The 27,630-nt window shown below is 55.7% G+C and overlaps 1 protein-coding gene across 4 annotated transcripts in view; it reads left to right on the top strand.

The window, feature by feature from the left end:
- Positions 1-27,630, top strand: part of DLG5 (discs large MAGUK scaffold protein 5) — a 116,152-nt gene that overhangs the window by 74,030 nt on the left and 14,492 nt on the right. For all 4 annotated transcript variants that reach the window (XM_032839043.1, XM_032839049.1, XM_032839063.1 and 1 more), the window contains 18 exons: positions 675-987; positions 5,800-5,984; positions 7,564-7,689; positions 10,049-10,181; positions 10,627-10,754; positions 11,422-11,597; positions 11,975-12,078; positions 15,451-15,543; positions 15,923-16,945; positions 17,704-17,827; positions 18,163-18,307; positions 19,647-19,759; positions 20,392-20,481; positions 20,783-20,933; positions 24,413-24,575; positions 24,690-24,823; positions 25,502-25,648; positions 26,898-27,081. In XM_032839043.1, coding sequence (XP_032694934.1) covers positions 675-987; positions 5,800-5,984; positions 7,564-7,689; positions 10,049-10,181; positions 10,627-10,754; positions 11,422-11,597; positions 11,975-12,078; positions 15,451-15,543; positions 15,923-16,945; positions 17,704-17,827; positions 18,163-18,307; positions 19,647-19,759; positions 20,392-20,481; positions 20,783-20,933; positions 24,413-24,575; positions 24,690-24,823; positions 25,502-25,648; positions 26,898-27,081 — 3,532 coding nt within the window. The remainder of the gene's footprint in view (positions 1-674; positions 988-5,799; positions 5,985-7,563; positions 7,690-10,048; positions 10,182-10,626; positions 10,755-11,421; positions 11,598-11,974; positions 12,079-15,450; positions 15,544-15,922; positions 16,946-17,703; positions 17,828-18,162; positions 18,308-19,646; positions 19,760-20,391; positions 20,482-20,782; positions 20,934-24,412; positions 24,576-24,689; positions 24,824-25,501; positions 25,649-26,897; positions 27,082-27,630) is intronic.

Raw genomic sequence — 27,630 nt, forward strand, 5'->3', positions numbered from 1 at the left:
GAGAAAAGGGTTAAGAATTGCTGAGTTCCACTCAGACAGGTGTCTGCACTGCAGGACTTCTCAGTCTTCCTTCTGGGATTCTGCATTAGCCAGCTGCTCCAGGAGGGGACACAGTATTTCCCAACGTAGTCGATCAGAGAACATACTTTTTTCTCAGTTGAATTCCGTGAAGAATTGCTATTCTAAAAAACATGTGTTCAGAAATGCTGCTGGAGAGCTGCGGGTTCTGACTTGCAGGCTTGCCTGTGTGGAAGGTGCCTCCTGGGCTGGAACGGGTGAGCCGTCCTCTTGCACCAGTCACCCCACACCCAAGCCTTATTGTCTGTATCTGGGAAATGAGGTGGTCAGATTAAATGCTCATAAAGGCCATGTTTATCTCTCATATGCTGTATTTCTAGCATAGTTTTGTTTTATTCTTAAAAGATAATATACTTTGACTGTGGAAGAAATACACTGGTATTTCTGGTAGAGCAGAGGGCATGAAGTCCTTGGATCAACTTCTGGTATTTGTAGAAGGCTGAGAAAAATTCCAGGTCCGGGGGCACTGGTGCCCGTGGCTTCCCCCTCTCAGAGGTGCGGATGACCTCGCTCCCTCCTTCACGCTTCAGTGTCCAGGACAGCAGTGCTGCCTGGTGGGCCCCCGCCCCTGTGTCACAGCTGCCTCTCTCCCCCAGGTTCGAGGCGATCCACCACGAGCTGAACAAGGCCACGGCCCAGAACAAGGACCTGCAGTGGGAGATGGAGCTGCTGCACTCGGAGATGACTGAGCTGAGGACCGCGCAGGCAAAGATGGCAGAGGAGTCGGAGAAGTACAAGGAGGAGCGGGATGCGGTGTACAGCGAGTACAAGCTTATCATGAGTGAGCGCGACCAGGTCATCTCCGAGCTGGACAAGCTGCAGACCGAGGTGGAGCTGGCCGAGTCCAAGCTCAAGAGCAGCACATCTGAGAAGAAGGCGGCCAGCGAAGAGATGGAGGCCCTGCGGCAGGTGGGCGGGGCGGGGGGTAGTGTGTGTGGCTGGCCTCCCGGCCTCTGGGAGAGTGGTGTGAGAGCAGGGCTGTTGTGGCCACGCTGTCTGCCCTGGCAGAGCGGAGGGCTTCTCCTGTTAGGCCTGTGTGCTGGGCAGTGCCACCTGGGTAGCTGCCTAGCTCATACCTGGGGCCCAGCTCCAGTGTGGGCCACAGGGCATGCAAAGGGAAGTCCAGCTGTGGGCCGGGCCTTGGAGCTTACAGTGATGTAGACAGTCCGGTGACACACACAGACATGCGTGGGCTCTGAGCATAGACGCTCCCATACCCAGCCCTTGGTTAAGAGGTCGTAGACCAGCCTTGTGCTGACGGTCAGTGCACATCTCAAAGACTTGCTCACTGGGAAGCAAGAGCCCAAGGTCAAGTGCCCAAAGCCATCGGTACCTTTGGCCTTGTGAACGCAGAAGAGCGCCCTCAGAGATGCCCCTCCCCTCCCAGCCAGTCCCGTAGATCTGAGGAATCTGCTCTTTAAAGGTCTGGGCTCCTACTGGGAAGATGTGCTATGCTGAGCCGGAGACCCTTCTAGAGCCTTGCTCCCTGGGGGACATGCCTCAGGGTCAGGGGCTGGGGTCGAGTGGTCTCAGAGTTGGGCCACTGAGCTTGACTCCTGAGTGATCAGCAAAGGAGTCTCTTTCCTGCCTGAGCCACGTGGCCTCATTACTGACACGATGTACCCCCAAGTCCAGGTGTGCGCCGCGGGGTCCTGTATGGGCTCATGGATTTCTGTTTGAGAGTCCCCTCCTGTCCTGTTGGGTGGTGCTGTGGCTGTGCTTAGAGCTGCTGCAACTGATCACAGCAGACTTTTCCCCACTGGAGCAGTCCTCTACTCCTGCCTCTTCATTCTAGGTCAGTTACAACGCAGCCTTGAAGACTGGTCTGTGAGACGCGAAAAGCAAGGTGTTAAAGCTTGGGCGGGAGGCAGTGTGCATTAGACTGTCGCGGCCAGAGCCCTCTGGACTGAGCATGAGGCAGGGCTGATGCCTGAGGGGTGACTGGGACCTGTGAGTCTCTCTGCAGACTATGATGCCTCCTTATGCCCAGGCAGTGCTTGGGGCCATGGAAACGCAAGGGACAAGGGCAGTGCTTGGAGAGTGGCGATCCTCGGTTATGGGACCTCTTGCCTCTTTGGGCCTCAGTTTCCTCATCTACAAAATGGACGTGAGAGCGCCTTACAGGGTGGCTGTGGCAGTACAGGTTCCCTTTATCATTAAGATGATGGTTGTGATCCTCCAAGTCTCACTGCCCTGTTAGCACCAGAGTGAACCCCACGAAATTGTTTCTATTGGCAAAAGGGCCAAATAAGAGCAACTTCATACAAGGGGAGGGAGACTTCTCCAGACCCCAGAGGTGAAAGCTTCGTGAAAGGGAATACGAGCGTGATGAGGGCATTTTTAATGGGCATAGACAATGTGTTGGTACTTGGTCATTGTTCTAGAGAAAGCATCCTCTCACTTTTTACGTTTTGGTATCTGAGAGCTGAATCGTTGGGGGGAAATGTTGATATTAAATAAGGAAAACAAAACGGTGAGAAGAAAACTATGAGTCAATCACTAAATGACACGGTCGCGGAGAATGTGTGACCCACCGAGAAGGTGCTAGGCCATCAGCCTCCCCCCACCCCCCACCCCACAGTTACAGAGGTTAACTGTGCTCTTGTCGCAGCGAGAAGGGCTCCGGGCCTCCCGCGGTGCAGGCAGCTGGGGGCGGTCTGTCATCCTCCCCCCACCCCCGCTTCTCCCAGCACTCCGCGTGCCCTTCAGTCTGGAGCCCGGTTTCCGGGCCTTCGCAGGGGGCATTGGCTGCATGTCAAGTGTGCCTGTCAGCTGAGGCAGGAATCTCTTCTAGGCACTGCTCCGAGTCAGCAGGTCGGAGCGGAGGAGCCCTGCTCCCACCCCGGCAGCTTCCAGAGCTGAAACCCTTGGCTCCTTCTAGAGTTTGTCTGGCTTTTCAGAGAAGACCACAGCCCACCTGGCCAGAGGAGGCCAGGTCTGCGGCCTTGGCTGTGCCGGCCCCGAGGTGGGGTCGGGAGGGTCTTCTCTTCCCAGGGCCTGACGCGGGCCCTTGGGATTGACCCCATCTCTCTCCAGCAGCCGTCTCATGGTGGGGTCAGACTTCCAGCCAGCCTACCTCCCCGATCACACAGCTGCCTTCATTCTGCTCAGCTGAGGAGGTGGTTCTTTTCTTTCTGACAGACCATGCATTCTCTATACTCTTCCCTTCTCTTTGCTCCTCCCTCTTTCGCTGCCCTCCCCCCTCTCTACCCTCTTCTCTGGAGTATGAGGCGAAAGGAGGGCTTCGGGGGCCTGTCTGGGTCTTCGTCTGGCTCTGGATGCTACCCACTCTCCTGTTTCCCCCTTCCCTGAATGGGCATGGCCACGGGAGCTTCCCTGTCTACGGCCCTTGTCCCAGCCTCTGGCGACCAGGTGCAGTGAGGGGTCCCTGCCTTCAGGAGGGCGGAGGACCTGCATGGGGCAGCTGGTTTCTACCTCCCGGAAGTTGTGGGGCACCGCTGCCTGACACGGAGGTTCCTCCAGATAACAGGTTATGTCCCAGGACTGGCCTCTCTGCCAGAGCTCCTGTCCCATGGAAAGGCCAGCAAGGTCCCTTAAGCCGCAGTGGCTTCCCATGTCCTCACCTTCCTGCTGCCCCTGAATGCAGCTGCGTCTCTGACTTCCAGAGCTGTTGGTGACACTTAGCTTGGGGCTGGGGGAGAGCGGGAGCCATGTGTGAGGGAGGGAGGACTGCTGGAGGTGGAGGACGAGCAGGAGGGCATTTCAAGAACATTCCCACATCTGGGGACGGCTGTGAGATACTGCCCGGATGGAAGAGACGGACATGCTCAGGGAGAGCTGTCTGCTCAGGGAGCACTGCCCTCTCCCTGGGACCCGTGTGTGCCTCTTTGGGGTGGTTCTTGTTGGTTTTGTGCCTGGGCCAGGGGAGTGTCTCATGAAGCCCAGTCCCTGCCTGCGGCCCCTGGATCACCCACGGCGGACAGACAGAGGTCTCGGGTGGTGCCGCTCCAGACAAAGGGCTGCCATCTGGAGGCAGCACAGTTAGAGGAGGAAGCCCCGGAGCAGGCATCGGGGGCCTGGCATGGAGGTCAGCCTCCCACTAACGGGCAGGACCTGGGCCAGTCACTTCCTGGGCCCTCATCAGTGTTACCAGGATCTTAGCTCTCTGTGCTACGGTGCCTTTACGATGCCTCATTATTCTCCCCTCTCTGTAAAATGAAGTCTTGTACTTCTTGTGTTTCTCACCTGGAAACGGCGCTTTGGGAGTGAATTCATTTTGGAGACCAACCATGGGGAGAGAGGATGGGAGCTGCCTAACACCTGGGGTGGCCTCTCGTGTTCCCACCTCTGGCCCTCACCTGGGGATGCTTCTACAGGGCCAAGTGCAGAGACCTTTCAGTGGAACCCCATGCAACATGTTTCAAATATGAAACTGTATTCATATATTATAGAACATTGAGTGAAATGTAAATTTAAATACATGTGATCATTAAACCTATTCCTTATTATAATAAATTCTTGACACCTGTAATAGTAATGACCAGTTTCCAAAAAATAGCAAACTGAACAGACCCCCAGCACTGCATGAGAGTGGGAAAAAGTCAGAACGGAAATAATTTGAATTGATCTTGGGAAGTGTAAGGTGTGAGCAGAGCGCACCCGCTACTGTGTCCTCCTGGAGTTAAGGTGTACTTTCTGAGCAGGCTTTTCTCCAGCTCCTACTGACTCTTGACTCTACTTGATAGAAGCAGGATGGCTGTAAACTGACTCTCTGTTTCCTTCTGTCCCCCCCGTCCTCGTGTCTCGGATGCACCTCTGGGATTTCTCTGAGCGCGTGTGAGCAGAGGCGGCATGCCGGGCTTGCTGTGGAAGCTGGGCCTCGGTGCCAGCAGAGGCCTTCTTGCTGTGTTTGTCTTCCGGCTTCCTACCGCTGGAGGTGGGGGGTTCCCGGTGCACACACTGCAGACCCTGTTCCTCTCGTATCCTGTTGGTATTTTGCTTCTGAAAGCCTGTGAGCTGAGGTGGGAGCAAAGATGCTCCCTTTGTCACTTTCCCAGCATCATCTAAGGGTTCCCGGGGCACAGAGGGAGCTGCTTCTACGGGTGCTTCCAAGAGTTTGATTTGGAACAGTAGCCGAGCATGTAAAGTCTTGGGCGGTGTCCAGATGCAAATGCTTCCGATTTCAGCTTTTTAAACAAACTGAGACACACAGGACTTCACCAGCAGAAAAAATGGTGTATTTTCAGATTTCAAAATAACTCTATGCCAGACCATAAAAATGAGTACTGCAGACCAAGGGGTTGGGGACCACCGTGATCGATATCTGCAGCTTTCACTGCATTCGGGCCTTGCGTCATTGTGTTTTGACAGGAGACCTCTTTAGAGAGATGGCGTGGGCCATCCAAGATAGGAGCGTGCGAGTGCCTGGGAGGAGTGTGGGACCCACACACCAGGGGAGGCGTTCACTGGGGCCATGGAGACCGTGGCTCAGGAGGGGCTGGGGTGCTGGGACAGGCTCTTTGCGGGGCTGGGAGAGTTTGGACAGGACCCTGCGTAGTGTCATTAGGTGACTCAAGTGTGACTACGGGACAGGTGGTCCCTGGGGGTGCAGGTGCAGCAGGGGTGTGTTGGGACGGGCTTGGGCCGGCATCCTCCCTCCTGCTCCTGAGGGTTCAGGCCCAGCTCCCGCACCAGCTAGAGGGCACTTCTGCACCAGAAGGCTCAGTAACCATCCCTCTGCTTACCCCTTGACCCCACCAGATCAAAGACACGGTGACAATGGACGCTGGGAGAGCCAACAAGGAGGCTGAACTCCTTCGAAAGCAGTGCAAGGCTCTGTGCCAGGAGCTGAAGGAAGCCCTCCAGGAGGCAGATGTGGCCAAGTGCCGGCGAGACTGGGCCTTCCAGGAGCGGGACAAGATCGTGGCGGAGCGGGACAGCATCCGGTACGGGGAAGCTCCGGGCTGGCGCGGGCCCCAGTCTCCCCGGGAAGCACTGCGTCGCTGGGGAGGGTCAGAATCACTTGCCGCATGTCCGAGTAAGGTGGGCGTGACCTCGGCTCCTCCCGTCTCACCTGAGCCTTGAGACATCACGTTAGACGTGCTCATTACGTCTCTACTTCTCATCTCATTTCAACCTAGACGTCTGCGTGTATGCTTTGTCTAGATGAGACCCTCCCTCAGCCATGAAAGGGCACAAAGACCGTTTTCTTTCGTAAGGGACTTCTGATGACACGGACGTATCAAGAGTGCATTCCTTCAGTTGGTATTCTGTGGGCACCTGCTGTGTGCCAGGATCTTAGGTCCCCTGTACAAGGAGACCCTGAGAGAGAAACTGCCTCCAGGGCTCCCAGGCGGGTATTGTCCACCCCCACCCCGGGCTAGTGCTCTGGGGGCCATGGGCAGCTTTGTCAGACCGGGCAACAGGGGAGGGAGAAAATATGGATGGTGAATTCCAGGGCCATGGTCAGAGCTGTGATGGGGCCATGCAGGACATGGGGGGCTAGGCGGGGAATTCTCCCTGGAAAACATGACCTTCAAGTTAGAACTTGGGCCTGAGTGGAGCTTTTCCAGGTGGAGTGGGGGGGATGGTCATGGCCATGAACAAAGGCGTGTGGTGTGCTCAGGGCAGGGACCTGCTCATGGATTTGGGAGTCACAGGAGAGGTGGCTGACAGGGTTCCTGAGGGTGGGCTCTGGGGCCACGAAAGGGAAGCCCTGAGTGTAGTCTTGATTATTGGCTGGTGGAGAGCCACAAGGGACTGTAGTGGTATTTGTGGTGACTTGGTCATTGAGAGTTTCAGAAAGATCACTTGTGGTTGTCGGGAGGAGAAACCACTATCTAGCAAGGCAGGTGAGGGTTCAGGGAGGAGGGGATTGGGGGCCATGGAGAGGTGGGGACTAGCCCGTAGGGCCATCTGATGACAGGGTGCCATTCTGGAGGTGGCACAGAGCAAGCACTCCCCCGCTGCCTGGCCATTTGTCCCCACCTGCTCTGCGAATGGCTGAGGTGGTCCTGCGGTGCCAGGAGCCACCTGTCCTTTGGTGGGGAGGTGCCTGCATGTTGCACCTGGACAGAGCTCAGGGCTGCAGAGGTGCATGAGGCATGGGTCCTATCCGAGTGGGGGTCTCAGTCTAGATGTGGGGTCAGGGCCAGCTCTAGAAAGGCCTGCTTATGGGTAGATGGGAGGCTTGTGGTAGGTCTTGGCATCCAGGGGCCTGCCAGGTGGGCTGGGGCTCAGGTGGCTGTTCACCTAGGCTCATCGAGGGCGAAGCAGTGGGGTGAGCACTGGACATTCAGGACCTGTTGCCCTGTAACTGCGGAGATGTCTCCTTTCCTGGCCCTTGTATCTTCTCTGCCCCTTGATGGAGTCGGCCTGGGCGGCCTTACCTGGAGACTCTCCAGCGGCCCCTCAGTGCGTTTGAGGGCGAGGTGGGCACTGGGGGCTGTGGGGGCTGGGGTGACAGTGCACCGTAGGCTGCCCCCTGCCCCTCACAGTGACCTCGGCCTCTGCCTTCTCTGCCAGGACTCTCTGTGACAACCTCAGGCGGGAGCGGGACCGGGCAGTGAGCGAGCTGGCTGAAGCTCTGCGTGGCCTGGATGACACGCGCAAGCAGAAGAACGACGTCAGCCGGGAGCTCAAGGAGCTCAAGTACGTGGGGGTGGGTGCCTGCTGGTGGGGCTCGTGGTGGCCCCTCTCCTGTCAGGGCATGGCCGTCCTGCGTGCTGGCCAGCTGTCTGTCCCTTCACTCTGCCTTACTCTGTCAATCTGTAGAATGGGTCTGAATGCCACCTGCATGTTGAGAGTTAATGAGAAATTCTTAGACCATCACAGAAGATGGTGGCCCTTTGGTGAGCACGCGGAGGTGGGCAGGCACCATGTGCAAAGGCACATAGAAAGGAAGGTCTCTGTGCCTAGGCAGTCCATTTGGAGACAGGCAAGTGTGTACCTATTTATTCATTCATTCATTCCCTTTCTACCTCATTCATTCACTAACACTACAGGGATTTACCACGTGCCTGCTCTGGATGGGCCAGGCCTATGGGAGGCACTGGGGAAGCCACCGAACAGTGGACCAGGTCTCTCCCCTGTGGGGCTCACTGCACACAGGAGGCCAGACCACAGGCGGGTTGGACAGCGACAGCTGTGTGAACCAGGCGCTGACATCGTGGTGCGGTATTTGGAAAACCATCACCACTTAGCGGTCCGTTCTGCCTGTGGTGTCAGGCTGCCCATTCAGAAGAGACTGTTTGGGGTGTCAGACAGCCTCCCCTCGGTTATGGCACTGCACCCAGGATTGTGATGTGAGACTCGGTGACCCTGGGCAGTGGACTGAAGATACAAAGATCAGAGCTGCAGAGAGAGATTGGCAGAACCTAGTAGCTGTCCCTGCAGGGCAGAAGCCACGGCTCCCCGTTCTGATAGGGTGGTGCAGGGCGGTGAGGAGTGTGAGTGTGAGCGTGCAAGCCTCCCTTGCCGGAGCAGCGCCATTCAGACAGAGTGACAGCCTCCCTCCCTCCTCATTCAGTAACTCTGACATGAGCCAGCCAGCTTCATTTACCAGATAAAAACCCAGAACCTCCTGGGCTTGGGGACTCTAAAGAAAATCTCAGGCTAAGAGGCAAAGTGACACACTCTCTCCAGGGACCCACTTTGGGTCTAACAAGTGACGGAAGCACATTAAGGTAAAGCCTGGATCCTGGGGGCTTGAGCGCGGGAGGCAGCTGTGCATTTTGACAGAGCTGGAATTGCCTGGGACATCTAAGAAAGTCGAATTCCACTTGTTTGTCACGCATCCCTGAATTTGCCCCTCCTCTTTGTTGGGCTCTCTAGCTGGTGCTGGTGAGGAAGCCCCCCCATCTGCAGAGGCAGCTGACACGCCCCAGTGGGTGTGAGATGAGCAGGGGCAGCGAGCAGGAAACCCAGAGCTTCGGGCTGCCCAGGGCTGGTGGGAGCCAGGTCCCGCAAAGGCGACTTTGGGGCTGTGCCCTGAGGCTCAGTAGCATTCTGGAGCTGGCTAGCGAGAGCACAGTCCAGACAAAGGTGTGGACGTGCGAGCGTGTGCACTTGAGCAGGAACCAGGAGGAGGTCACGAGTGTGCCCGGAGCCCAGCTGGTAGCGCTGATGAATTGGCAAGGTCATCTGGGCACAGGTTTTAGAACCAAGAGTGTCAGGTGCTGGGGGATGGCACAGGTTTTGGTCTTTTTTCATCTCTTAACTGGGTCTTTCCGAGAGCTTAAGTTCATTATTTTGGTCAGGTCGAACTTACTGATTTTTAATTTTTAATGGATTGTATGGTGTCTAAGAGTCTTTAACCTTAGCCATACACCTCAACGATTTTTTCCCCTGTGTTTACTTTTAAATGTGTTGCAGCTTGACCTTTTGCATTTCAGTCTGTGATACATTTTGAGTTGGTTTTTATGGGAGTCCCAGTGTCTAGGTTGGGGTTTAGTTTTCCTGCTGTGGGCATGGAGGGGCTCCTGCCTCCCTCGTGGAATGCTGTCCTTCCTCTGCTGAAGTACTTCTGTATCTCTTGTGCTTTGTGGGGTATTTCTGGACTCTTTGTTCTATCCCAGTGGTCTCTGTGTTTGTCTTCCTGGCAGTGCCACACAGTCTTGATTACTGGAGGAATCTGTAGAAAAAGTCTTAAAATTGAGGACAGTGATTCCTCCCACTTAGTTTTTCATTTTCCAAATTGTTTTAGCTCTTCTAGATCCTTACCTTTCTTTCCCTCTGCATTTTTTAATAGTCTGGTCTGTATCCACAAAAAGTCTTGCTGCCGTTTCCTGAGGAATTGCATTGAACCTTTGGATAAATTTGGGACGAATTTGGGTCTTTTTTGAAAAACCCCTTTGAAAACCCACTGATATCCAGGAAGCCCTGCCTGGCATGCTGCTCCAGATTTATTGGGAAACTGGCATCTAATCCAAGAGCAAAAAGAGCCCCATTTAGCTTTCATGGTGACCTTCGCCTCCCAGGGGACCATCGCCATGGCTCTCTCTGTTCCTAGGGAGCAGATGGAGTCCCAGTTGGAGAAGGAGGCCCGATTCCGCCAGCTGATGGCCCACAGCTCCCACGACTCGGCCATTGACACAGATTCCATGGAATGGGAAACGGAAGTTGTGGAGTTCGAAAGGGAGACGGTGAGCAGCCTTAATGTCTTTTCTCCCCTGTTCTCCCGACTGGGATACTTTGGAGGGGGACAGGAGAGGATAGCCCACTTGTGAGGTTCCCAGGTTCATGGCTGTCAGTTTTAGGGCTGCGGTTTTCTTCCTGGGGTGCATGCATCTTTTCCCTGTACTTGTCCACGCCAGCTTCTGGCAGGTTGGTCCCCGTGGCCTCTCCAGTGGCAGATGCTGGCACGGGGCATGGCAGGAGGAGGGCAGAGCAGAGCCCTTCTGCAGGGACGTGTATCTGCAGTGGCTGAAGAGGCCATTGGCAGCTGCTTCTGGGCTTCATCCTGGGGACCGAGTGCCCCGTCTGGCGTGGAGGGGCAGTGCTCACCGTGGGGCGAGTGGCTTGAGGTTTAAGAGCGACCTGTCTCTGTTCACTGTTGTGTAAAGTGTGTGGCTGCTGCTCTTTTGACAGGAGGATATTGACTTGAAAGCACTTGGGTTCGATATGGCAGAAGGTGTGAATGAGCCTTGTTTGCCTGGGGACTGTGGGATATTTGTCACTAAAGTGGACAAAGGAAGCATTGCTGATGGCCGCTTACGGTAAGAGTTGAGGAGACCCAGGCTCTGGAGGGAAGGGGACCCCTCCTACCCCTTGCGAAGGACCCAGAGAGCCGGGTGGCAAGTAAATGAGCGCACCCTGGCGTTGGAGGGCCTAGCAGGGTCAGGCCGGCAGGCTCCACTGCTAATGTCGTTGTTAATGGAGACTGTGACTCACTGGCGCCCGTGAGTCTGAGCATTCCTCAGGCCCCAGGTGCTGCCCTTCACTTGTCTAGTTAGGAAAGTGTTCCGGTGTGGCATGTGCAAGAGTGTAGGGTGTGTATCACATGCCCATTCCTTGAAAGAGGAGTGATAATGAATTGCTAAATACGGAGTTATGCACTTTGTATAATCAACCAACTCATTCATTTTTAAAATCCTATGAGGTAGGTTCTCTACTGCTCTTGCCCCCATTTTACAGATGAGGACACTGAGGTCCGAAGGAAGGAGGGGGTCACACAACTAGTAAGGGTGGAGCCAGGATCGCCCCCTGGCAGTCTGGCTCCAGCCTCTGTGAGTGTAGCCATTTGACATCCTGAAGAGGAAGTCTGTCTAAGCGTGTAGGTGGGGCACCCGCTTCCCACCCTCGTCTTCCCAGACTGGAGCAGTGCGGCCTACCTACTGGTCCCAAGGCCCACGAGGGCACTGACCTGGCTGTGCCCCTCCTCAGGGTCAACGACTGGCTGCTGAGAATCAATGACGTGGACCTCATCAACAAGGACAAGAAGCAGGCCCTCAAGGCCCTCCTGCACGGGGAGGGCGCCATCAACATGGTCGTGCGGCGGCGGAAGTCCCTGGGCGGGAAGGTGATCACACCACTGTACATCAACCTGAGTGGACAGAAAGGTAGTGGGCCTGCAGAGGTGGGCGGGGCACCCCAGATGGCAGGGCCCGCCTTCCTTGTGCAGAGGGGAGGTGTGCATTTTCAGGGGTGTTGTTCCTGGGGCGTGGATGCCGCTTGAACGCAGCATGTGTTTCCCCGGCAGGGGGCCACTTGCGTCCCGGGTCTTGCTGGTCTCCCAAGTATTTGCTTGACCAGAGCAGACATCACTGAGCCCCTGCGGGGGTGCGATCTGGCCTGGGTGCTGGGATGGACAGGTCGCAGTCTACCAACGTTCCCTTCATAATTTATCTCACAAAGATGAGGGGGACAACCAGGGCTAGGCGGATCAGGGCCGGGGCTAACTGGGTCCGCCTGTGTCTGCCCTTGGTGGGTTTTGCAGACAGCGGTATCAGTCTGGAGAATGGCGTGTATGCTGCCGCTGTGGTGCCTGGAAGCCCGGCCGCCAAGGAAGGGTCCCTCGCCGTGGGAGACAGGATTGTGGCGGTAAGCCTCAGGGCTAGGGCTGTCTGCCCCACATGGACAGTTAGATGACATCTGGAAGGTTGAACACAAAGTAATGACCAGAGTGTTCACGTTTGCTTTGTTCTCTAATGTTAACAAACTTTTTTTTTTTTTTTTTCTGATAATGTGTTTCTATTTATAGTAGAAAATCAGGAAATACAGAGGTGGTTTAGGAAGGAACTAAGACTCCCTCTTACAGTACCACCTTACAGATAACCTTAATGAGCATTTGAAATGTATTTTTCTACAGCCTTTATTCTACACATGAATGTATATTTACATCAGTTTTTTAAAAAAATATTTATTTATTTGAGAGAGAGCCCAAGAGAGTGCGCATGAGGTAGGAGAGGCAGAAGGAGAGAATCTCAAGGAGACTCCCCACTGAGCGTGGTCTTAATCTCATGACCCTGAGTTCACGACCTGAGCTGAAACCAAGAGTCGGTTGCTTAACCGATTGAGCCACCCAAGTGCCCCTATTTACACGAGCTTTAAAAAAGAAGGTGTCTATATGTGATTGATTGTTATTTTTTGTATGCGATTTAAAAAAAAAAAAACTTTTATTAAACATTATATCCATATTTTTTAAATTTCTTTTTTAATCACCAGAGTAAGACGTATGTGTCAAAGTAGTCAAGCAGTACACAAATATATAAGACATTAGTCCCCTCTTTTCCCTTTAATCCTGCCGCTGGAGAAAAATCTCTGCTCCCCGTTGCAAGATGAGCTCCCAGGCAGGCTGTGAGTGTTCATACAAATCTCTATACACAGATAAAGTATTCTGGGCTTTGTTTGCTTTTTAGGACATAATAGTGTGATCATCCTGCTATTCCACACCATGGATAGCTTTCCAAATTCACCCTTGGTGTTTTTATCCACTTCATGGTGTTCTGAGGTTTGATGATCGGTAGTTGGAAGCGCGCCCCCTTGTGGACATACATATTGTTTTCCGTTTCTGCCACTGCATACAGCCCTGCCTTGGACATCACCTGTGTGTACCGCCCTTTTGCAGACACTGAATGGCGTCCCTGGTGATCAGACCTCCCAAATGCTGTGAGATTATGGAGCCTAATTTAATATTTCTTTCTTTTTTTTTTTTTTTAAGATTTTTATTTATTTATTTGACAGGCAGAGATCGCAAGTTGGCAGAGAGGCAGGCGGGTGGCCGGGTGCGTAGGGGGGGGGAAGCAGGCGGCTCCCCGCTGAGCAGAGAGCCTGATGCAGGGCTTGATCCCAGGACCCTGGGATCCTGACCCGAGCCAAAGGCAGAGGCTTTAACCCACTGAGCCCCCCAGGTGCCCCTCCTTTTTTTTTTTTTTAAAGGTTTTATTTATTTATTTGACAGAGATCACAAGTACGCAGAGAGAGAGGCAGGTGGAGAGAGGAGAGAGAGAAGGGCTGAGCAGAGAGCCTGTTGCGGGGCTCGATGACCCTGAGGTCATGATCTGAGCCAAAGGCAGAGGCTTAACTCTCTGAGCCACCCAGGTTCCCTAATTTAGTATTTCTAACTGACTCATTAAAATGTAAGTCACATACTTCCACCAGCACACACACACACATACGCACACACACACAGTTCCTACCCTAATGGCAGTTAACAGTTTATTCTGGTTTCCCCGCACCCCGAAATATTCAAAACATTTGTATCTCCTTTTCTTTTCTTCTCTTTTCTTTTTCCTTGCCTTCCCTTCCCTTCTCCTCCTCCTTTTATTTTTCCCATTTCCTTTCCTAACACCCAGATGGGATCATAATATCCTGAGCTGCTAACCTCCTTTCTCGTTTCCCACAGCCTCACCTGCAGGTTCATTTGCATTCACATTGTTAGATCTGCCTAGGGCGTGTCAGTAACTTACTAGTTGCTTATTCCATAGTGGCAGCATCTCAAGCCATTCACCGGTTCCCCGGATGGACAGTCAGGACATCATTGCTTTTACGAGTAGGGCCGCAAGTCCACTGCTGCATCCCTCCACGGGGACCCATGGGAGTGTGCCGCAGGGTGCATTCCCCGGGGGCGTGGATTGTGGGATCCGTGGGTATCAGCATTAACAGTTGACATGATCTTTCCCCGTGTGGTTAAAGAGATTGTGGCCTTTTTGGTCCTACCTGCAGAGGGTGTAGGAGCTCATTGATTCTCATCTTTGCTGTATTAAAGACTTCGGAGGATGCCAGAATTTGAAAGCAGTGCGGCCATTGTGAAGAAATTTTAAGATGGGGAAAAATTGTAAAGGAAAAAAAACCAAATGAGTCCATTGCCCCCAAATAATCACTCTGCCTATTTTTTTAAACTTTTGATTTTAAAATAGAGATATAATTCGGTTATGACATTGAATAAATCATACTGAAAAATAAATAACGTGGCGATGGTAGTACGGGGAGGTCCTAATGTACTCTTCATGCAGTTTCCTCGGACGGTTGGTTACATTTATGTGACTAAATAATATCCGTACCAGGGGTTTGACAATGAAGTCATGTGTGTGTCCCTCTGTGTCATTTTATTATCATGTTTTAAGTAACAACAACAAAAAATTAAGATTCACAACTGTTCCACGAGCACAAAGATCTCTCCCGTGTTAGCCCTCAATGGGAGCATCCACAGCCTGGCTCTCCATTCCCCCTCCATGACCCTTGGCACCTAATTTGCTCTCCATCCATGTAGTTCTGTCACCTCGAGAACATACTACCTAAGTCGAATTGTACAGTACGTGACCTTTGAGACTGGCTGTTCAGCGTGAAGCCATGTGAGCCGTCAGGTGGTGGGGCTACCACGGCGTGTTCTTTGTGTTGCTGGGCAGCACTCCGTGGTCTGGGTGCCTCCTGGGCTGACCATTCACTGTGGCGCATACGCTTGTTCAGAAGATTGGAGCTTATCTAATGAGATCTGGACAGGGGTTCGGGCCTACGGGGTTAGGAGAATCTTTGTGAACAGAGATGCTACCATAGCATCTCACCCAGCACTTCACAGTCTACAAAGACCCTCCACAGCATGATGTCGTTTCTTGTCTCCCGATCTGGGGGGCAGCCGTGTGTATCTTCCGTTCCGTGCGTGAAGGAGTTCTGCGCTGCGGTCATACCTCATGCAGCAGACAGCAGCAGGGCCCGGTCGTGCCCCGAGGGGTGCTTGCTCTTCCGGTCCCCGTCGGACGAGCACCTGCTTCTCGCATGGTTTAAGGCTGTGTGTTCTCTCTGCCTCACAAGCTGCCTCACTGGATTTCTCAGGCCTTACTGGGGAGGGGCTTTCTCTCCTTTGCCAACTCCAGACTTGGGCCCCTTCTAGGAGAACCAGGCCCACCGTCCCGGACGGGCTGGCGGAGACCTTGACCTGGCGGTGGGCCTGATGGGTTCTCTTTCTGGCCCTAGATCAATGGCATTGCCCTGGACAACAAGTCCCTGAATGAGTGTGAATCTCTGCTCCGTAGCTGCCAGGACTCCCTGACCCTCTCCCTCCTGAAGGTAAGGACCCGCGCCCCGTGCCGGCTCCGCTCTCATCGGCTGTGCGGCAGCAAAGCCTCAGCTCCGTGTGCCTCGGCGGCTACGCTCTGTCTGTCGCAGGGAGTCCTTGAAACAAAGGTATCGGTTTACGAAGTGCAGGGTGTGCGTGAACCCTGACCCGATCCTGGCTTAAAAACCAAAACAAGACATGAAGGATGTTTTGGGGACAGTGGTATACACCTGCGTCCGAACGGAGTAAAGAGGTGATCGTAGAGACTCTTCGGGCACACTTTGGGGTGTGTGTGGCCCGTTGCTGAGCCTCACTCCCCGCGCAGGGACGCAGGCAGCGCCTGGTTCTGCGGTCTTACCCGCTCTTTCTCGCGCTGCAATCCCCACACAGGTGTTCCCTCAGAGCTCCTCGTGGAGTGGCCAGAACATCTTTGAGAACATCAAGGACTCTGATAGGATGCTGAGCGTCCGAGCCCACGGCGCCGAGGTCCAGGCTCAGAATAAACGGAGCTTGCTGCAGCACAACAACTCCACGCAGACGGACATCTTCTACACAGACAGGCTGGAGGACAGGAGGGAGCTGGGTCCCCCGGGAGGCAGCAGCTCCTTCCTGCACAAGCCGTTCCCTGGGGGGCCCTTCCCAGTCTCCCCCCAGGCCTGTCCCAGTGCCTCCGAGCGCAGCCTGAGCTCCTTCCGCTCAGACACCTCTGGGGAGCGTGGCTATGGGCTGGTGGACGTGCGCAGCCGGCGACCCCTGCTGCCCTTCGAGACTGAGGCGGGCCCCTGCGGGGCGGCAGAGGCCCCCCTGGACAAGGCAGACCCTGAGGGCTCCAGCAGTGGCGGGACCTGGCCCAAGGCCGTGCTCAGCTCCACAGCAGGGCCGGAGAAGCTCTCTGTTTATAAGAAGCCAAAGCAAAGAAAGTCTATCTTCGACCCTAACACTTTCAAGCGCCCCCAGACTCCCTCCAAAATAGACTACCTGCTCCCTGGCCCTGGGTCTGCTCACTCCCCCCAGCCCTCCAAGAGGATGGGGCCTCTGACACCCCCAAAACCTCCCAGGAGGAGTGACTCCATCAAGTTCCAGCACAGACTGGAAACCAGTTCTGAGTCCGAGGCCACTCTGGTGGGCAGCTCCCCATCCACCAGCCCCCCAAGCGCCCTGCCCCCTGACATGGACCCCAGGGAACCCACGCACACTTCGCCCCCTCGCAAGGGCAGGGTCCGCATTGCTTCCAGCTACTACCCCGAAGGGGATGGGGACTCTTCCTACCTACCTGCCAAGAAGTCCTGTGATGGAGACCTCACCACCTCCCAGAAGATGGACGAGCTGGGGCAGAAGCGCCGTCGCCCTAAGTCCGCTCCTAGTTTCCGGCCCAAGCTGGCTCCTGTAGTGATTCCTGCTCAGTTCCTGGAGGTAGGGCCCAGCCTCGGGGTGGGGATGGGGAAGGGTGCAGGGAGGGGCCCGAGCTGGTGTCCCCAGCCTCTTGCTTAGCCCTGGCTCCTTTGCCTTCGTTCTAAGCACCCACCCGAGAAAAAGGGGAGTGGGGTGGCTGGTGGGTGCCAGTGGGATGGAACCCTCCATAGGAGGCTGGAAAGTGATGTGGGGAGTGTGTGTGTTAATGGTATGTGATGCCAAGACAGGAGCATTTTCTTGGGTGTGGTGTCTGATTTGCTTGTTCATTGAGAAGCTTTTGCACCTGTGACCCAGACCTGCCTGGAAGGGTCTGAAGAGCCACGAGAGCACCTGTGAATCTGCTGGCCGGTAGCAGGAGGCAGCTGGCTTGTGTTGTGGGAGCTGTAGTCGTTTGCAGATGGGAGAAATTGCTGGGAGCTGGGGGACAACCCATGTGACTCTGCAGACGAGCACCCTGAGCCAGCAATGCGAGTTTCCAGGAGCAGCTGTACACAGTGCCTGATGCTCTCACGCATTCCACCTCCTGCACCCAATTTGTCTCCTCTGGAGAACAGATTCTTTCTCTGTGGTTTTCTTCCAGAGTAGTTTCCAAGGAAGTGTTTCCTGTCCAGGTGTCTTAAGGCAACATGAATGAGCAGTGACCTGTCCTGGCTGTCCTGTTGTGTGTCTGAGTGGGAGAGCTAGTGCTTAGGGGACAGACCTGCAGACACCTGTGCATGTCCATTTCCAGCCACTGTCTCTTGTCTTGGGTCCTGCAGGAGCAGAAGTGCATCCCGGCCAGTGGAGAGCTCTGCCCAGAGCTCCAGGAATGGTCCCTGTACTCGCCGGGGCACTCCAGCCGGCACAGCAACCCCCCATTCTACCCCGGCAGGGCATCTGCGGGTGAGTCATTGGGGTGGGGAGGAGGGTCCACGGTGGGCTCGCAGGGCTGCCTGCCCCTAGAGAGAGGGGAGGCGGTCATTTCAAGGTGCCACTGTGTCCTCAGCCCAGAGGTCCAGGAAACTAGCAACGGCTGCCCTGTCTGGAATATTCAGTCTTATATCAGGGACATTCCTTAGCTTGTCATGGCTAAGAAATTTTTTCCCATAGCAGCCTGAGAAATAGGAAGTGATAGAGTGAGTTCTCCCATCCTACAGGTGGAGAAAGCCAAGAGCTTGCACAGGTCTGGGGCTGGCTGGGTGCTTTGGGGTGATTGTTCTCACCCAGTCCATTTCTAGGCACTGTGCCCCGGAGCATGACCCCGAGCACCACTGTGAGCTCCATGCTGAGGAACCCTGTCTACACCGTGCGTAGCCACAGGGTCGGTCCTTGCAGCTCTCCGCCTGTGCCCAGAGAGGTCGGCCCCCAGGGTTTGCATCCCAGGTATGTGAAATCACCCCACACCTCCCTGCTCCCCAGCTGGCCATGGTCACAGGCACATAAAGCCACTGGTGCAGTGAGTGACCCACGAGCTGAGAAGTGTCCTTGCCTAGCCGGGAGGGGCTGGCTGGTTAGAGCAGCGCTGGGGCCCCAGGAAGAGTGAACGCTAAGGATCCTCTCTTCATTCACCAGCATGGAGCTCAAAGAGGTATTTAAAGAGAGAGAGAGTGGTGGTAGCTGGTGCTTAAGAGCTCACATGCCAGCGCTATGCTGGGACCTTTGTAAACTTCATTTAAGGGCCACAGCAGCCTCCTGAGCTAAGGACTGTTGTTGTCTCTGTTTTATGGATGAGGAGACTGAGTGAGCCTTAAAAGGTGAACGGACTGGCTCAAGGTCCCCTATTCATTAATTCATTCATTCAGTTGTTTGGCAAGTTTTAATTGAGCACCTACTACATGGCATGGACTGTTCTTGTTCCAGAGTGGTACCAGGTGGTGCTGAGTCACCCTGAAGACTGCAGAGCAGGGCGGCCAGCTGGGCTCTGACTTGGAAGAGGGTGGGGAGTAGACTGGGTGGAGGGAAGGGCCCCTTGGGGGAGGGGAGGGAGTTGCTACGGAGATAGGGAGGTAAAGAAGCCAGTTGCTCAAGACCTGGGTGGAGTCCCCAGGAAGGAGGGAACAGTGCCCTGGAACCGTGTGCTGGGCTCCTGGCACAGAATGAGGAACCTTGAACTGGCACAATGAGTCAGGAGGAGAGCATAGGCTATAGGGCACAGGTCCATGGCCTACGGCCATGATGCAGAGTTCAGATTTTTTTCCACTCTAGGCTTTAGGCGGGGAAGAGACATTCTTGTTACACAGCTAGAAGAGGACATCATTGGGTCTGATTGTAGGCCCTCCTGAGGTGGGCGAGGCCTGACTCTCTGCCTTCCAGTGTCCTAGGCAGCTGTCCTGAATGAAGTGTGCAGGTGCCCGTCCAAGATCCTTGATGCTTATCCAGCCTCTCCCGCTCATCCTGGAGGAGAGGTTCCACTTCTCTGGGCCCAGACAGGGTTCAGAGCCTATTTTTCCCAGTGGAAGCCCTTGCTCCCGATGAGCCCAGTCCCGGTGCAGGTCTGTATGCCAGTCCTCTACGGGCACAGCAGGACCTTTCTCTGTGGGCAGGGCCATTTTGGATGCTGCCTCTGAGCATGGCAGTCCACTATTCCCACCTAGCGACAGGTGGCTTCTGTGGGCTCAAGGAGGCCTTGGCTGGGGCCTGCTGCTTGTTTCTCCCCAGTGGCTGTGTCCAGTCCAGTCCTGGTATTCCTTCCGAGCGCCTTAGCTGTCTGGTTTTCTTGCAGCGTGCAGCACCAGGGACGCCTGAGCCTAGACCTGAGCCACAGGGTTGGCAGCGACTACTCAGATATGAGAACCTCCCACGGGTCCAACTCTCTGCCCTCCAGCGCTCGCCTTGGTAATGGTGCCACTAGAACCTTCTCACCGTAGCGGGGCACTAGCCTTGTTTCCCTCTCTGCCTGCATCCTTGTGGCCAGACCTCCAGGTGGCCTGGCCACACCAGCCCTTCTCTGCTCCCAGGGCCGAGGTTGGCCCCACGCTGCACTGGGAGCCCCACCCTTCAGCCTTCTGAGTCTCTGGGTCTTTCCCTGGTAGCCATTCGGCTGGTCCAGGGAACCGCTAGGGCCACGAGCCTCGCTCCCTGTCCCTGAGCCTGTTGGAGATTCTGGGGTTTGTCATGCTGTTTGCATGTGGGAGACCAGCAGGTCCCTCACAGAGGGACTCAGGTGGTGCTGCTTCTAGCCACGGGGCGTGTTGGCAGACCGTCCCGTCTGTCAGCTGGGGCTAGGCGAGAGATTGCTGTGACCTGTTCCGGGGCAGTCCAGGCCCGCGCAGTTCACTCAGATCACTGGGCACGGAGTATCTGCCTTTCGGGACCGGTTCGCGCGCTGGCCCCCTTGGGGTTAGTGGCCGGCCCTGCTTTGCATTTGTCTTGGCCGCTGCTTCTTCCCTAACTACTGACGTGGTGGCAAGGGAGCGAGGGCGGGTTTAATCACAGGCCTGAAGTTTTGTCTCCTCGTGGAAACACAGGGTCTTCGAGCAACTTGCAGTTCAAGGCAGAACGCATTAAAATCCCGTCAACGCCAAGATACCCCCGGTCCATCGTGGGTTCTGACAGAGGTGAGAACGCGCACTGCCGTCCTCGCCTGCCGGCTTGCTGGCCTCACAGTGCAGCGTCTGGGCACAGTGTGTAACCTCCTCACCTCAGCCGGTCCGTGCAGGCTGGCTGAGCCCGGCCTCAGGCCCGGTGACGGGGGGCTAGATAGAAAGGTGGTGTGGAGCCCAGCCCCTGAATTCAAGGCCATGTGCTGTGGCTGCAGCGTGGAGCCTTGTGCCTGCGGCGTGTCTCCATCTTGGTCTGGGCCCTGGGGGCAGAGACGTGGGTCACAGAGCCCGAGTTCCTTCGCATCTCTCCTGGCAGGTTCGCTGTCACATTCAGAATGCAGCACGCCTCCACAGTCCCCTCTGAACATCGACACCCTGTCCTCGTGTAGCCAGTCCCAGACCTCAGCTTCCACGTTGCCCAGAATTGCCGTCAACCCTACGGCCCTCGGGGAACGGAGGAAGGACAGGTGAGCCCGACCGGGCATGTGTCCCATGGGCACGGCAGTGGGTGGCGCATCCCCACAGCGGGCTGGGGCTTGGTTGAGGGAGGGGACTTATTGGTAGAAGCAGTGGGTGCATTGGAGGGTGCCAGCTGAGTCGATCCCAGGGCAAGACCTCTCTGCTTCGGGTCACCTAGCGTACTCTGGCGTGCTGCCTCAGCCCTTCACAAGGAAGTCCTGCGGGCGCATGGTGCCAGGAGGTGGGGTGTGCATAGATGGCAAGGTGAGGAGAGGGTGGGCTCCTTCCACAGAGTGTCCACGGGAGGGGCTGAGCTGCGGCAGATGACACTAGGAGCCACCTGGCCGTGACAATGTCATGGCACTGTTCCCGGCTTCCCTGGCCCCTGATTAAGCACTTTCCGTGTAATAAGTCATGAAATCCTCACAGTGACCCCGTGAGCTTCATGCATCATCCTCGTCCTCGTCATCATCATCACTGGTTCTCTTTTACAGATAAGGAAACGGAGGCCAGAAAGTGGGAGTGACCTGTCTGTGGTCATGTGGTTGGTGACTGGCCTACCTTCCTTAGAATCAGGGCTCATTCTTATTCTTTGCTTTTTGGCTCCAGAACACAGCTGCCTCACTTGTTCCCTTCATTCCCAAGCTTTTTTTGTGTGTGAAATAAAACATACCAGAAAAAAATGTATATAAAGTGTAAAAGTATAGCTTAGCCATTTATTGGTTCATTTTGAAATGCTGGCCAGTCTGCTGAGATTTCAGGGTAACTTGAGGCTGACGTCAGTCCAGACGGTTGGACCCCACATCTAAGGGGTCCCTCCCTCTCCCCACAAGCTCTGTGCCCCTCACCCACCTCTGTTCTTTCAGAGTAGAATTTACCAGATCGAATTTATGGTTAAGAGGTCCCGTCTAGATGGTAAGTCTTCAGGCAATCCAGTTAAACTGAAACTTGCTTTTATTTAATCACTTAAAAGGAACAGAACCATTCGTGTCTACTCAAATCCAAAATGCTGAAGGTCCTCATCTCAATGAGCCACAGGAGGAACCCTGCAGGGTGGTCTCTGCCTTAAGAAAACCATCTGACTTGTAAAATCTGAATTTGTAAGACAACCTAACAAGTACCTTCACAACCAGTGACTGACTGTTCACGGGAGCCCAGAAGTGCACCTGGGCCCGTAGGGGAAGCGGGTGCAGTTCGTGTGAAAACGTCTCACCCCTGTGACACACACGGGGGCCAAACCTGTGCCACGTCCGGGGTTGGGTGGGTCAGCTCAGGTCACTGAGCCCCAGGATCCTCCGCCAACTCAAGTGGGCTCCTTAGAAGCAGAGAGGGCCTGTCACCTGCCATCGGGTGTCCCGTAGTTAGCTTCCTAGAGTGTGCAGGGAACCGGGAGCTGCTCTGTGGGGAGGAGGATGTTCGTGGTCCGAATCTCATCAGAGGCAAACGGTTTAACTTGTGTGACCCAACTGGAGGCAAAACAGCTCCTTCCCCCCTCCCCGATTCCAATGTACATTATCGTGTAGCTTCTAATTAGAGGAAACTGGGAAGATCGAGGAAAGTAGAAAGAAGAAAAGTCACACATAATCTCAATTGCTTTTCCCTTTTTGTGAAGTGCGCGGGCACGCGCGTGTGTGTGTATAGTTTAAAGGCATGTTTCATTATTTACATTTTCTGTACATGAATACTTTCTCATTTCAAGGGGTTTGTAATATTGCGAAATATGCTTTATAAACCTCGTTCATAACGCAGCTTTATTCTGAGAAAAGTTTGTGCATATTATAAGAAATTTAGATCCCTCAGGGAACTGGAAAGTAAGGATTACCTCAAGTCCCCTCACCTGGAGGTGCCGTCGTTCACATTTTGGTAGGGTCCTTCCTAGAAACCTCTCCGCATGTGACTGGCCACACGTATTTGTACAGATTTATATAGATGGGATTATGCCCACCTGTCTGCTCCCGCAGTGTGTGTCCCCTGCATCTCTCCGTGTTGGTAAATCCTGATTTGTGTCATTCACAACGGCTTTGTCGGACTCTTATGTGAGTCAGGTACCTGCTTTATTGAGATAGACGTGTGTTTTGGAGGTGGTAGACAGGAAAGGGTCTTCAGTGGGGGGTGAGGAGCCCCAGACTGGAACAAGGGCTGTGCGCACCCGCTGTGCCGTCCTCCGACGCGGGCTGGGGCTATGAGGATGGGGCTGCGGGCTGCTGAGTAAGGGCTCCTGCAACTCCAGACTGCCTGGCACTGTGACCTGTGATGCACAGTGTCCACGGGAAGTCGTAGGCCAGGGACTGAGGTGTCTGAGCCGCAGGGTCAAGGGAGGGCATTGAGGCAAGGGCGAATTTGGGAAGGGACAAGATGAAGGGATAGGTCAAGAAGGAGTTTGTTCTCAGACTGCCAGAGGACCGGGCCCTGGGTGGTAGTAGTCCCAGCCCGAGGCCCGCTGAGCTTGAGAGACGGCTGTGCCTCTGGTTGGCAGGGGAGGGCTGGTTTCAGGGCCTGGCTTTCCATTGGCACGTGAGTCTGTCCCCAGCCACATGCCCTAGAGGGGAGCCCAAGGACATGGCTCTCCAGCCAGCTCCTCCCTTCACCTTTGGCTGTGATTTTGTTCTGAGAGGAAGAGCTCAGGGCAGCACACAGCACTGTCCTCACAGGACGGCTCTGTGTCACCTGGCTGCATGTCTGTCAGGTTCTGTCTGTCAGGTTCCAGGCGTCTATCATCCTTTTCTGAGCATCCCTCTCTTTTAACTTTTTGCACATTCCAGATGTCTCCACCACCACAGATCCCTCCTGAGACTGCCCGTGGCCACCAGGCCCAGGTTCTCCTCCCTGAGGAGTCTGAGGTTGGCCTGCCATGAGGCCTCTGTCTGAGCCCCCTTGTGCCCTTGGCACGGCGGATGGCTTCCCCGCCCCACCCCCACCCCGGGCCAGCAAGTGCATGGTCCCCACCTTGCTCCCAGCCTCCCCACTCCCTTTCTAATGGCTTGGGTTTGCGGCAGCTTCATTTCCATGGTCATCGTACACCACTCTGTACACTGGTAAATATAAAAACTGATACTTCATATGGTTGCTCCTGGGTGACTGTCACCCCAGGACCCCCTTCTTTTTCTCCTGGGGCATCTGGAGAGCCCACGGGGTTTGTTCATTGCACATTTTGTTGCAGCAACTTTGCTCACATTAGGAAACTCTTTGTGCTTCTTCTCTGCCTGTGTCAGTGTTTATAGTTCACGTGGCTCATTCTCTGTGTCTTTGGGACTGTGTGCTTCTGTGGCCATCGGGGGGTGCCGTGTTTGTGTCGCATGAGGTTGTGGGAAAGTGTTTCACTGCCATACAGAGGTGGGGCCATTGCGTTCCCATCCAGCTGCGTCATTGTAGGAGCATCCAGTGGTCCCTGACCTTTCCTGCATAGCTGATTGCATGCCTGACTGCAGATTTGCCCCAGACCTTTCCATTGTGTCCGAGTCCCCGAAACTGTTGGCTCTCTTCCAAGGCCCTATGCAGAGGAGCCACGCCACGTGAAGCTGCAGAAGGGCTCGGAGCCGCTGGGCATCTCCATCGTGAGTGGAGAGAAGGGCGGGGTCTACGTCTCCAAGGTGACAGGGGGGAGCATCGCTCACCAGGCTGGCCTGGAGTATGGGGATCAGTTACTTGAGGTAAGCGGGCGCTGTATCCTTCTCTCCGTCCTCTCCTGCCTCCCTGGGAAGAGCTGTGCTCCCCCGGGGCCCAGCCCCTGCCACGTCACTGAGCATGCTCCGGGTGTCTCCTAGTTCAATGGCATAAACCTGCGCAGCGCCACAGAGCAGCAGGCCCGGCTCGTCATTGGGCAGCAGTGTGACACCGTCACCATCCTGGCCCAGTACAACCCACTCATGCACCAGCTCAGCAGCCACTCTCGGTCCAGGTGAGGGCCTGGGCCTCCCACAAGGCCCGTCCAGGCTTGGGGGGGAGGAGAGAGGGTGCAGCCCGGGTGCCGACCGTCTGCTCCAGCCATTCAGCTTCTGTAAGAGAAGAGTCGGCCAGCCCCGCATTTTGGAAAAAGAACATAGAGGGGGAGGAGGAGGAGGAGGTAAAGCAGGATACCTGAGGGGTAGGGTGTGGAAGCACATGGCTGGTTCCCCCACCCCTGCCCACCAGGCAGCCTGCCTGCAGGTGTGTGGTAGTCAGGAGCAGAAGCCCTGGGGGTGGGATTCTCACACAGTGTTCTGGCCCCCTGTCCGTGTCTGCCTCTGAGCCATGGGTTGCCGGGCATGCGAGAGAAGGGGAAGGCCTGCCCCTAACTTGCAGTACTGCACAGCTCAGCAAAGGGGGGATGGGATGCACAAACGGAGGAAAAGAGGCAGGGCATTTGGGGGTCCCCAGCCCACACCTGCAGAGAGGAGCCCCAGGTTGAGGACAGGCAGATCCTATAGGGTGGACGACCTGAGTCCCAGCTCCCAAGACATCTGCTCTTCTCAGGGCTCTGAGCCCTGTGACCTAGTCTCTGCTCCCAGCCCAGCTCTGGTCCATGCCGGAGAGGGGGTGGCTGTGGACGGCTGGGGACCATGTGCTGCTCCTTACTGCTCCTGCCCTCCATCCCCAGCTCCCACCTGGACCCTGCCAGCACCCACTGCACGCTCCAGGGGAGCAGTGCCGCCCCCCCGGAGCACCCCTCTGTCATTGACCCGCTGATGGAGCAGGATGAGGGCCCTGGCACCCCCCCGGCCAAGCAGAGCACCCCCAGTTCCAGGTCAGCAAACGTGTGCTGTGAGCCTTCTGTCGGTGCGACCCGGCCTGGGGGTGGGGGGCGAGCGGTCGTGGTCGTGGCCTGAGCACACCCTGCCAGCATCCCCCGGTGCCGCAGACCATATCGCAGGGGGTGGGAAGCATGCCATTCATTTCCTTTCCTCCTGCCCTTTCTCACTTTCTTGCTTTTTCTCTTTTTTTCCCCTCATTGACTTGTTCTTAGCTCTGCCTCCCTTCCTTTCCTCCTTTTCTCAGTCACTCGTTGTCTGACTCTGTCTTTAGACAGAACGCCACAGTCACCACCTAGCCAGGCCCTGGGCCATGGCCACCACCCACGGTTGGCCCCAGGGAGCTCCGGGGTTAGAGAGGGACAGGCCAGTGTGCAGGCCTGTGCAGCACGTGCTGGGAGGGCCGGTGCAAGCCACACCGGGGCAGTGAGCGAGAGTGTGGCAGGGAGCAGAGCCAGTTAAGTCAACATGTTCAGGGTGAGCAGGGGTTAGCCATCCACACGGGGGTTGTGGACAGAGGTCAGAGGAGGCAGGGAATGCAGAGGAGCCTGTGGGAACATGGGGAGAGGGCTGCACAGGCCAGGCCATGCAGCCGTGGTTCCGTAGTTCTGGACAAAGCTGTTTCCTCGACCAAGTCCCCACCTCCCTCAGAACGTGGCCTGTTCTGCGTTTCCTGCCTGGATCCATCACATTGGGCTTTGGCTGTGGTCGCCACAGCTGTCCTGTCCCCAGGTGCCCGTTGCTGTCCCATTTCTTCCCCTCCCTGTGCTCTCCAGTGTCTCCCTCACTGTGCTGTGGGTTCCTTGATGGCTAGGGGCCCCCTCTTGGTGGCGTTGCACAGTCCCTGGGCCAGAGAAGCTGCTCCGTACACACTGCCGAGTTGTCTGTTGTGCCCTGGGCTCTGCGACCGGCTCTGACTTTTCTTAGGCAGAACTAGGTTAGGAGAACAGGTGTAGTCCAGGTGGGGAGAGAGGCAGCCTGTGGCACTGGATGGACAGCTGGGCCAGAAAGTGACATGGATTTCCATTCAGTCCCTAGCGGGCTGTCTCACCTGGGGCCATGTTTTCACCTCTACAAACCTCAGCTTCCAGGCTGTAGACTAAGTCGCTAGAACCAGACCTGGATGGACCACTGGGGGATCTCATGGAGTAAGCGGCCAGCTGTTGGGGCATTAGCCTCCGTGTAGTCTTGCACACCCTGTTCCCCCTGTGTGTGACCGAGGGACTTTCTTTTCCTTTCCCAAAGGATGGTGGGAGATGCCAACAAGAAGACCCCTGAGCCGCGAGTTGTCTTCATCAGAAAGTCCCAGCTGGAGCTTGGGGTCCATTTATGTGGAGGGAACCTGCATGGGGTGTTCGTGGCAGAGGTTGAGGACGACAGTCCTGCCAAGGGCCCTGAGGGCCTTGTGCCAGGGGACCTCATCCTTGAGGTGAGTTCTGAGCTGGCCACGCTCCTCTCTGCCAGCCCCTCTGGCTTCCTCCATTCTGCGGCGTGGGGGAGCAGAGCACGGCCTCTTGCCTGGCGCCCCCTGTTGGTGCTGAATGCTGCCAGGACCCTCGGGGCACATCATAGGGTCCCGGGTGGCACCCTGGCTTGGGCAGTGGTATCGGGGAGGGAATCAGAAGGGAGGGTGCTCTGCTGTGTCAGCAACGGGACTGGGGTCTGATGGCGTGTCCTCTCTCTCTTGCTGGGTTTCCCGTTTGACGGGAGGGATGGTTCGTCGGTATTCAAAGACACAGATAGCAGAAGCAAGATGAAGTGCTGTGTTTGTGCAGCCCTCACTTTGGGGGGACGAGCACAGGGTTTCTCCTGGGAGAAGCTGTTGAGGTCAGAGCGGACCCTGGCAGAAGACTCAGTCTTACCTGCAGAGGCGAGGCAGGCAGAGTCCCAGTGACGGGGATCTTAAATCTGCCTCATCCTCCCACCACCTGCTCATGGGGGCCCAAGCCGCCCCTGGCTTCTGGCCTTTGAGCACAGT

This window comes from Lontra canadensis, unplaced genomic scaffold (assembly GCF_010015895.1).
Source record: "Lontra canadensis isolate GAN:19392208 unplaced genomic scaffold, GSC_riverotter_1.0 scaffold3, whole genome shotgun sequence".
Lineage (NCBI taxonomy): Eukaryota > Metazoa > Chordata > Mammalia > Carnivora > Mustelidae > Lontra > Lontra canadensis.